The 11,527-nt window shown below is 53.1% G+C and overlaps 1 protein-coding gene and 1 pseudogene across 1 annotated transcript; both read left to right on the top strand.

Moving 5' to 3' along the window:
- The first annotated feature begins 1,633 nt into the window (after positions 1 to 1,633).
- Positions 1,634 to 2,362, top strand: LOC119113853 (barrier-to-autointegration factor-like). The gene has a single exon (XM_037238078.1). It carries the CDS (start codon positions 1,638 to 1,640, stop codon positions 1,908 to 1,910), a length of 273 nt encoding a protein of 90 aa, XP_037093973.1. The 5' UTR covers positions 1,634 to 1,637; the 3' UTR covers positions 1,911 to 2,362.
- Positions 2,362 to 11,226, top strand: LOC119113481 (PHD finger-like domain-containing protein 5A; annotated as a pseudogene).
- The last annotated feature ends 301 nt before the right edge of the window (positions 11,227 to 11,527 follow it).

Raw genomic sequence — 11,527 nt, 5'->3', positions numbered from 1 at the left:
GTGTCGGTGCCAGCTCATGACGGCGGTGCCACGTGTCGGTGCCAGCTCATGACGGCGGTGCCACGTGTCGGTGCCAGCTCATGACGGACGTGCCACGTGTCGGTGCCAGCTCATGACGGACGGTGCCACGTGTCGGTGCCAGCTCATGACGGCGCGTGCCACGTGTCGGTGCCAGCTCATGACGGACGTGCCACGTGTCGGTGCCAGCTCATGACGGACGGTGCCACGTGTCGGTGCCAGCTCATGACGGACGGTGCCACGTGCGGTGCCAGCTCATGACGGACGGTGCCACGTGTCGGTGCCAGCTCATGACGGACGGTGCCACCTGCCGGTGCCAGCTGCCCGCGGTAGTTCAGATGTGTTCCATATTGATCTTTTGTGACTACGTGACCTGGCGCGTTTCGATCACTGAGTGTCAGCGTTGTTTCCAAACGTCGACAGGTCAGTTGTGTTGATGCAATAACCCCCTCCCACGTCATTGTTACCAAAGAAAATGCGGTCACTGTGTATATCGTTTTCACGTGATGCCCCGTAAGTCATTGTCATAGGGTATTGAAATGTAGAGATGCAAGAGGAATTACTTTTCAGCATGATCTCATTTCGTGAATTTATTTAGTCAAGCCGCTAGTGGCAGTGAGCGAATTTGACTACAAAGCAAAATGCTGTCACTGACTGCATTTCGTGCTAAGGCCCAGAAGTTCGTGCTCATGAGCAGGCTATGTCATCACAACGCCATGTCTGTCAACGAGACCGTCACAGAAGCAACGCAACGATTTGATTGGTCCACAAGATTTGGCTTGGTCCATTCCTGCACTGGCTAACTGAGCTGTTCCCTGAGCCCCACGCGTTGTGCTGGCCTAAAGCGGGTTTTTGGAGCGGCATCCGCTAGGACTGGGCCGCATTTGTCTTCCATGCCTTCTCCGACCAAGGAGACTCGCACCGCGCATGCGCGGCGCCGCGGCTTTTCTCATGGGTCAATTCCGCCGGAATGGCGAGCGCGTTTGCCTATCGTCGTCGCCCCTCTCAGGGCGGCATCAGAGGGGTAAACAACGAGAATCTTCACAGGCGCTCAACAACAAGCGGAGCGTGAAGCGAGCGGTGACAACCTAGCTTTTGTGTGTGTGCATCGCTGCGTGCGCTGAAGGAGGGGACGGGGAGCGCGAGTGAGGGTGGCGGCCAGGTGCCTTCCCCGAGGTGACCGGACTTTGGTGGGGAACGGGACCCGAGGCAGGCAGTCAGTATCGGTGCCCGCGTTTTACTAGCTCACGAGACCTGTTTCACCGTTCTTGGGCGTGGCCAGCCAGCTCTTTGCATGGAGCTTGTTCCAGCACGTTGCTTTTGGATATTTTTGGAGCAGCCATTTCGTTGCCAGTACTTTGGTTGTTTGTGTGCTTTTTTGTGCAGAATATGTGACACAGTTAGGGCCTTGTGTGCGATTGGTCAGCTATGTCAGAGGTGTTCACGTATTTTGCAAAGACCATAGAAACACGAAATCGCGTGTCAAAAAGTGTATGTAGGCGTTTTGCACCGACATTTCAGCTATCCGACACCATAGCTGGATAAACAAAACCCCCCTGTGTGTGCAATCAGGTCTCCCTCTGTCGCAGCAGTACCCGCCAAGCTCCCGCTGGAAGAGGATGTCGTCCACCACTCAAAAGCACCGCAACTTTGTGGCGGAGCCGATGGGCGAAAAGCCCGTGACTGATCTAGCCGGCATTGCCGACGTACTCGGCAAGCGGCTGGTCAGCCACGGCTTCGACCGCGCCTACATCGTGCTCGGCCAGTTCCTGGTCCTGAAGAAGGACAAGGAGCTGTTCGTCGGCTGGCTGCAGGACCTGATTCACTGCAACGTTATGCAGGCGTCCAACTGCTGGCAGTGCCTGAACGACTGGTGCTCGGAGTTCTTGTAGCTGTCCGTGCCGGTCTGCCGCCGCGCCAGACCCGTTGCTGCGTGGCAGTTTCTCTGTCGTTGTCGCTGATCATCCTGGAAGTCTAACATGCTACACACGCTTTGCTGTTGCTCCCGCCAAGCTTGCGTTTCATAGATCATCGTTCATCACCTGTGGCGCCCAAGGTGGCCCGGTCACTTTTTGAGGTAATGGCGGGCTGGATTGGCTGCTCTGTGGTAGAGGGGATCGGGCACGGGGATAATCCCGTGCTGCTGCTGATGCTGTGTGAGATGAACTTGCTGCCCTGCTGGTGGATGGTCCCCGGCCTGCGCTCTTGCGCTCAGTCGAGCTTGTGACAATATTTCCGGTACCACGCGTACATGAAAAATAAACGCCGTGCCTACAAAAATGTCGTAGTTCAAGCAGCAAATGAGCAATCCACATATGCATCGGATTCCCTGGATTCCCACGGATTCCCCGGTCGACTCGGCAACGCGAACCTGCAGTTGGCGTGCTGGGGAAATCAAAATGTGGACATGGTAAGACTGGGCAATGCTGGGTAGTTCTCCACGGTTTGGTCATTGCGCGACGCGATGTGCCTCACTCTGCGCCACATCTGCCAGCGCAATGCAGTGGAGCGTGTCAGTGTTCCAGTAATGTCCTTTCGAACAAGGATCAAAAGTACCGCGTGTCTTTTGGTTGGCGTTCAGAGTGTTTGTGTTTGTGTTTGTGTGTTTGTGTTTTGTGTGTTTGTTAGTGCTTGCGCTGTCCATGCGCCTTGGTCATGCCGACCCGATGCCTTTTGTACCGCTCACTGTCCGTGTTCGCCAGTGAGGGTATGTAAGTTATAACATGTTTTGTCTCACCATTAGGTGTTTTCACCTCCCTATCTGGTTTATCTCATGTGCGAAGTCTGTAGTGTTTTTTAGTCGTGTATTTCAGGAAAATGAAATCTGACAGGAGATAGGAAAGGAAAGGACAAGATCATACCCTTTGTTACTATATTATACATAAAATTTTGGCACAACAAGCTAATTACATTTTTGGCGTTCTCTTTACCTTTAGTTTGACATAACAAAACCATCCTATTTAACTTTTTGTTGTTTCTTACATAACGTAGACATTGCTCGCACCTATTAGGTACGATGAACCCAAGCGGTTAACTTGTTTTAAAATTGACTTAACCAACAAGTAATATCGTAAGAAACTGCCCGAAAAAGGTAACTTTAAAAATTTGATTTGATTGCTTCTTGTCGACACGCACTTGACCCATATTTGCACGGGCTGCTCAGCACCGTGTCAACCATTGTTTTATTCTCAGCATATTGATCCATAGGCTGACCGAGTTGGTCGTTCACAAAAGCTGGAGTGCAAAATTGAAGTTGTGTGACAGAAGCTTATCAAGATAGTACAGTTTTGGCATCAACTTAAAACAAATGTGTCGCAATCGTATGCACATTAAGATAGACTATAGGTCATAATCGTCACGTCCCTGTCAAGATTTTGCAATAACTCCAAAATTCAGCGAATCGTCACCGAAAATTAGGTTTCCAGAAGCAAAGCCAACGTTAAGTTTATGGGACTAGGACTGATAAAGTTATTTGCATCAGTGTATCTCAGCAACATAGCAGTCATTGGCCCTGACGTAAAACACGATCCGACACACGAATCTGGTAACATGGTTTCCAAGGCTCCGCAACTTTTCCTGAGAAAACAGAGGTGTTATTAAACCTTTTACCTCTGCTTCATGTGCTCCCTAGGAAAGGACGTAACTACATAACTTCTAATATCCAGGATTATTACTCCCAATGCATTTGCAATCAAAGAAGAATCAACAAATACCGAACCAAAGTGATGAAGCACTACAAGCCGAGATGTGATGGAGATAAGCTGAGATGTAATGGAAATGTTCTGAGATGTAATGGTACGAACATACACGCATAATGTGTCTATCTTCTCAAACGTTTCATGTTCAAATGTAATATGAACAAACGAAATGTGTTTCTCTTCTCGCACTTGCACTAAACATCACATTGAGTATGTAAGGTAGCACAATTCATCACTTTTTAAAGAACCAATGCTCGCGTTTGCGCAAAATTTTCCGCGAATGGGTCCCCAATTTAGAGAAGAGTCTAATGTTAGGTCTTAGTGCCTCGATTCAACAGGAGCTGACCGAGCAACAAACAAAACTTTAACCCTGCTTGGTTTGGTGTCAATCTGGCATGATGTGCGCCGGGCGCCACTAGCGCCACGGTGCGGCGGCTGGCGCCGAGGGGGAGAGTCAGGATATATCCGCGCTCGCACGCGGCACGCCTCCGTGTAACATGCATTGAAACCGAACATGGCGCGGTCGGTAGGACCATGATAACACGGGTGTACAGCGTGTGATTGCGTGTGATCGTGCCACAGTGAGTGGTGACGGACTCGTGCCATGAAGGAAAGTGAGGAGCACGTAGCGCGCCTAACGGCGCTGCTCGAGCGGCAGTCGGAGATGGCCGCCCAGGCCCAACAGGGGGCCTCGCAGCCTGACGTGCAACTGACGGCGATGTTGGAGCGTGCTCTGACGCAGGAACGTCCAGCAGCTCCACCGCCGGTCGATGCCGACGCGGTCGTGCAGGCTGCGGCTGCTGCCACACCCGCACGTCTCCCAGCCGGCGCCATCCACGCAGCCCACCTGACATCGGCAGCGTCGCTGAGGGAGCTTGGAGCCTGGCGGCAGAAAATGTGCGATTATGGGCTGCTCACCCGGCTCGACTCAATACCGGTCGAAGAGCAGAGGGCCGTATTCATGTCGTTGCTGGGCGATGACTGGGCCAGGATCGTGCGGTACTACCTCCAGATCGCACCGGGGGCCGACATCGAGGGCGTGCTGGCCGCCATGGAGGGATACCTACGCGGTCAGCGCAGCGTTATCCTGGACTGGCGCGAGTTTTCTGCTCGGACGCAGAGGCCAGGAGAAACATTTGATGATTTCCTGTGTGCGATTAAAGAAATCGCGGCGTACTGTTGCCTTTGTAGCTCGCGTGAGGACATGCAGTTCAGGACAGAATCGTGCCTGGCACACAGGATGACGAAGCCTTAAAGCGCAAGCTTCTGGGACCGGAGAACGCTGCCCGGCGGCCAGCGCCGCCTGTCATGCTGTGGCGAAACGGGGCATTTCGCTGTGGCGTGTACCGACCCACAACAAGAGCAGACGCCCTCCCGCGACAGAGAGACCCGGCCGCCGCACAGGTCACCGCCCAGGCGGCCGGCCGTACGGCGGGTCGAGGGGAGCCAGAGTTGGGTGCACTGGCAGAGAAACCCCGAGCCGCCGTACGTGACTGTGGCGACTCACCGCGCACCAGCGGCCGTCGGGGCGGGAACGAGACGGATCGCGGTCGGATTACAGCCAGCGAGGCACGGCGGGCCTCGACCGGGCCGATGCGAACACGGGAGGGGCCGGGGTGCGGTTGGTCCTGGTCGATGTGTGTGTGGAGAGCATCTCCGCCCGGCCCACATCGATATTCGAGATCAGTCTCTCGCACCCTGCCGGAGAGACAGCGGTGACGTGCACGCCGGACACAGGAGCCGAGGCCACGTCATGGGGTCGGACATGGCGGCATTTCTGCGCATAACGGCTGGCATGAGACGCCTGTCGCGGATGCCGCTAAATTCACGTCAGCTGACCGCGCCCCGCTCACCTGTGTTGGACAGTTCGATGCGACGGTGGCCCTGGGCGACAGTCAGAGCGCCACCGCCGTATACGCGCTAAGGGAGGTGCCCGGATTCCTGCTCAGCTGGAGAGACAGCGTCTGTCTGCGGATTCTGTCAGGCGACTTCCCCGCTCAGATCCCCGCGCGAGTGGCTGTGTGTCAGGCCGCCGCTGCTGGAGCGGGCCTGCCCACCAGAGTCGACGCGCCTCCCGAACCAGCAGCCCATCTGTGGAAGTCACTCCCTGTTTGGGAACGTGCTCACGATCCACCGGTGGAGGTCGTCCGTGAGCATGAAGCCTCGCTGCTATCGCACTTCCAAAGTGTGTTCGATGGCGAGCAGACACCGCCTGAGATGGCGGGTGGTCCCATGGAGATCGAGCTGACGGACGATGCTGAGCCATCAGCCATCACCGCGGCTCGGTCCATCCCGTACTGCTGGCGGGACGACGTCAACAATCAGCTCGACGACCTACAAGCCGAGGTGATCATCAAGCTAGTAGATCCTGCGACAGAATCGACGCATCCGCTGGTACCAGTCGCCAAGATAGGTGGCGGAGTCCGACTCTGCGTGGACCTAACTCGTCTCAACAAGTTCGTAAAACGACCAAGGTATCCGGCCAGACCCGTCAACGATGCCGTAGCCGGTATCTCCGGCGATGCTCGGTGGCTCACCACGCTGGACGCCCAGATGGGTTTGTCACCAAATCCGGATCGCGGAGCACTGTCGCGACCTGACATGCTTCATCTCATCAACCCGTAGGCCGTATGCGGTATTATCCGCTGTCTTACGGGCCTGGTTCAGCTCCAATGGACGTCTACAACCGACCTGGAGATGAAGGCATTCGGGGGACATTCCACAGACGGTGAAGATCGTCGATGACGTGTTGGCCTATGACGCATGCCTACCGGGCTCATTTGGCTCGCGATCATAATCTGATGAAGTCATCATTATTCAGACTTCAGACTTCAGATGACTCGAGATTACCATCCTCGAGAGCTGTGCCGACGGCGTTATCACACTCAACCAAAAGAAGTTTCAGTTTGCGCAACAACGCACTGGACTTTTGGTTAACGCATCACTGAGCACGGCTACACAGTGGATGGCCGGCCAAACTGAGAGCTGTCTCCAAGTTCCTACGGGCCGAAAGAATGTTGACCGACCCTCCGGTCCTTCATGGGACTCACAAACCAGTTGAGCGGCTTCTCGTCGGAGCTCACCAGCCTAGCTCAGCCTCTACGAGACCTGCTGACTCAGAAAGACGGCGTGGAACTGGACTGTCCTACACGAAGACACGTTCCAGAGTGTGAAGAAGGCGCTAGGTGGCCGTCGCCTGTCCTGGTCTTACTTCGAGCCGCTCGCCAGACGGCGCTGCACACCGACGCCTCCGGACGCGCCAGCCTCGGTTTCGCGCTTATGCAGTGGCATGCAGGCACCTGGAAGATGATACAGTGCGGATCTCAGTTTCTGACGGACACAGGGTCACGATACTCGGTCATCGAACTCGAGCGTCTGGCTGTCCTGTGGGCGTGCCGTAAATGCTACACGTACCTGGCCGGCCTTCAGCACTTTGATGTGGGTGGTAATAATGGACCCGCTGGTACCGATACTCAACTCGAAACGGCTCACGCGAATCGATAATCCCGACTACACCCGTCCTCAGAGAGTAAGCTAACACCGTACAGCTTTCACCACCAGCTGGCAAAAAGGAGTGATGCACTGCATCCCAGACGCACCTGTCTCGCCTCGCCCGTCAGTGACCCGGCGCCGGAAGACGAGGGTCGCTGAGGTTGTCTGCTGCCCTACGCACCGCGCTGGTCGTGGCTCTGCAGTCGACGTGCGAAGATGGCGCACAGATCGCTGCTCTCTGGGACTGGACGCCGGACGCTGTCAGGACGGCCGCCGCCCGTGACAAGGAATATGCATCGCTGCGAGACACCGTGATGAATGGCTTTCCGGAACACCGGCAGGAGACAGCTCTCGCGGTGCGGCCCTACTGGGGCATCTGCACCATGCTTGCTGTGGACGACGGTCTGGTCGTTTATGGCGCGTGTCTGGTCATCCCCGCCAGCCTGCGGCGACAGATACTCGTCAGTCTGCTCGACTGTCATCAGGGTATCGACACTACGAAGTGCCGGGCCCGACAGTGCGTGAGCATGTGTCACCACGAAGAATTACAATCGGCTAGGATGTCCCATTAACAGAAGATCATCTATCGCTCCGCTGTAACTGTGGCATCCAGCGCTGGCTAGCGTGGAAGCGCATTATTGCTAGTGATACTATTAGCGCGCAGTATCCTGCCCCTCTGTAAAAGAAGGCTGCTGGTACTACAGTTGCTCCATGCATTCTTAAAATGTAAGCTTTTTCACGACTATCGCTTCGGAAAGCCGGTTTGGTCAGGGTGTTGAACTGGAATGTGTGGAATGTGTTCTGCTAGCAACACGTCACCCGTGTACTGGAGCGACTATGCTTAAAATATGCTTTCAGCATGCGGACCTAGAACAAGAGGATCGCTGCTAAAGCCAACGGCGGACAACGCGCGTGTTGAATTTTCCTGTCTTACGTTATCTTGTCTCTGTATGCAACAAGTTCAAGTATTTGATCCATGAAATAACCTCACTTTCCCAACGTCACTCGAATCGCCATAACCTGGTATCCATTTACTAAAATGGAGCATTTTCCACACATATGTGTATGCTAACCAGACTTGTGTTTGACTCCAGCATCAATCCAGTCAGGGGTTAATGATATTAGGGCGAATTGTAACCTGAGTCAGCTCAAAAAAATGATACCCTGAGTCATGGGCTAATCACCTTCCCCATAAATGCCAATAGCTTAATCATAAGCTGATTATTTCTACCAATGCTGTGGAAGTGGGTCAGATGACCGAAATTTAAGTGGTAATATCCCGAAATGAGGCATACATTTGCTGAACCTCATTCAGAAACTGAGAATAAATGCATATGTATGTAGATATAATATAAATATATACGTTATAATGTTCATGTGAAAGAATTCGTTAGTTTTCCGGAGGACCATCGACTTGATTCGAAAACAGACGTTGAAAAGGAAGAGTCTCTACCAGCCAAAGAGTTGCAAAATGAAGGTAAGAGAGGCGCTGGGAGGGCGGTGTCGCACACTCCAAAGTCGTCGTCGTCGTCGTCGTGAACGCTGACGCGGCTCGCGTCGAGCCGCACCGTCGGAGCCTGAACGTGGACTGATCGGCAAGGACCGTGCATCCCTGCCCCCGTGTTCCATAAACCCACGTGGCCCACATATGGGCCCCAGATGGTGATGAGCAATCGGCAAGGGGTGCCGCTCACACCATCAGCGGGAGCAGCCGCCGGCAACAGCAACGACACACACACACACACAACACACACACACACAAACCACACACATACACAACACACACACACACACACACACACACAACACACACACACACACACACACACACAGGCGCGCGATTGACACCGAGACGCACGCCGCTAGTGCCAGCATCGCCGCTAGGTGGCGGTCGCATCCGGCCATGCAGCCGCGGCCGGGTGTTGTGTGGTGGAGTACACACTCTGCCCAGTCTGGGGCAGGCGTGCACCTGCCCCAGACATCCTGTCGTCTGGTCCGCCACCTTTTGCAGACTGTTGTTCCATTGTACACAATAATAACAATTTGTCTTTTTCTCGTATTTTGTGTGTTTGAAACTTGACAACAGTTCTTACCTTTGTATGTAATGAAGCTGAATTAAGCGAGCTCTGGGCAGCACCATGGCCTGAGGTGCAGCTTATACATTTTTTAGTTGAACTTTCAGCAAGTGAAAGTTCTGTGAAAGCATACCTGAAGTTCCATATCCATGCAGACTAACGTAATTCATGACATAGAGACCAAATTTCAGATAACACATACCAAAAGGTGCCATGCAAATCAAATGTATCTGTGACATAATACCCAAATATCAAAACTTTAACACTGATATCTCTAGTGGTATGCATCAGCTGCTCATCGTCAGATTGTCCATCGCTCCCGCTCCCTGACCCCTCACCTCCTGCCGCCCGACAGCCATCGGCCGCTTGTGCGAGAAGTGCGAAGGCAGGCACGTCATCTGCAACTCGTAGGCGCGACCGTGCACCCTGGTGCGCCTCTGCGACGAGTGCAACTACGGCTCGTACCAGGGCCGCTGCGTCATCTGCGGCGGGCCCGGCATCAGCGACACCTACAGCGGCCAGGAGTGCACCATCCAGGAGAAGAACGCGAGTGCTATACCGGGCGGCGCTGCGCAGGGGAACGTCCGGTCCAGCACTGACACCACTACCACGCCAGTGGTAGTGATGTCAGCTGATATTGCACGCTTGGTTGGCTGGTGTTATTGCATGGAGGCTGACTAAATGGGCCTTCCACAAAAGTTGCAGGATTTTTAGTTTTCTTGAGTGAGCAGAAAAGTCCTACTCATATGGACGGTTTAGGCCCAATGATTTTTAGTTTTCTTCAGTGAGCAGAAAAGTCCTTCTCAGATGGATGGTTTAGGCCCAATGATTTTTAGTTTTCTTCAGTGGGCAGAAAAGTCCTACTCAGATGGACGGTTCAGGCCCGAGGAGTTTGAAACACGAGATATGTTGCGCCCCTTTTGATTCTTATCCTCGATATATTTGAGCCTTAGCGGTTGCGACACCAGACCGTGGCAGCTGGGTCGGCCGCGCTTCTGTTTCGTTGTGCCTTACAGCCCACTTGGTGCCCGGATGGAAATGTCCGGACCTGAACGCGTGGGGGTGGGCGACAGGGGCATGCGTGCGTGCGGTCAGATCTGAAGAAGTCATCGTGAAGCATTGGTAAAAGTTTTTGGCATAGCATTCAAGGATGTAGGACTCTGTGGGGCAAGAGGGGGTTCGATTCCACGCTGTGTCGCTCGACCGTTTGGATAAAAGAGATGCAAGATGTAGAGGTAAGTGGGGTGGCTTGTAAAACACAGGGTCGTAGCTTTATTCCGGTTCTGACTTGTCCTGTAAACTGATGACTGTAAACACAGTGTTGTGGCGTTATTCTACGGTGTTACTGTCCTGTAAACCTAGAGACATGTTAAAAAACAGTGTCAGTAGCTTTATTCCGGTTCTGAGTCCTGTAAACTGATGACATGCAAACACATTGTTGTGGCGTTATTCTGGCTTTAATGTCCTGTAAAGTGAATGATATGTAAGCACAGTGTCGTAGGCTTATTCATGGTTTTTAATGTCCGGTAAAGTGATTATATGTAAACACAGTGTCGGTTCTTATTCTGGTTTTAATGTCTTGTAAGTGATGACATGTAAGCATGAGTTCGTTTGTGGCGTTATTCTAGGTTTAAATGTCCTGTAACACTATGACCATGGTAAACACGGTGCTGTGGCGTTATTCTGCTTTTAATGTCCTGTAAAATGATGACATGTACACGCAGTGTCGTAGCTTTATTCCGGTTCTAATATCCTGACAAGTCAAGCGTTATCTTTTCCAGAGGGACGGCTGCCCCAAAATCGTCAACTTGGGGAGCTCCAAGACCGACTTGTTTTATGAACGGAAGAAGTACGGCTTCAAGAAAAGGTTCGCTTACCAATCGGTGTATCATGATCCGGATGGCTCGCCCATAATCATCTCTTCGTGCGCATTTGGCACGTGACAGTGTTTTGATATCACCGTGCTGTGACGTCAATAAATGACGGACATGCACGGTATCGTACGAATTGTCTTTTTGAGAACTTCGGTGAGCAACGGACAGCGACTTTAACCCAGAGATGCGAAGCGACGATTGGTGTGTTCGTGATGACGTCATGCAATTCGTGACATACGTCGCTGGGTCAGCTCTTGACGGCGATTCGTGTTACGTCATGAGACGTCGCGTGAAGGTGAAGTCGAACATCCGTTGCGTATGGCATAAACGAGCGTAAAGTGCCAACGGTGGATCTCCTTGGATTTTGAAG

Source organism: Pollicipes pollicipes, unplaced genomic scaffold (assembly GCF_011947565.3).
Source record: "Pollicipes pollicipes isolate AB1234 unplaced genomic scaffold, Ppol_2.1 Scaffold_7262;HRSCAF=8765_pilon_pilon_pilon, whole genome shotgun sequence".
Lineage (NCBI taxonomy): Eukaryota > Metazoa > Arthropoda > Thecostraca > Pollicipedomorpha > Pollicipedidae > Pollicipes > Pollicipes pollicipes.
Note: the sequence above shows the minus strand (reverse complement) of the source record. Positions and strands in the feature narration are given on the sequence as shown.

Excerpts from the sequence above, each read along its gene's own strand:
- LOC119113853 (XM_037238078.1), top strand. The coding sequence starts at position 1,638 with ATGTCGTCCACCACTCAAAAGCACCGCAACTTTGTGGCGGAGCCGATG.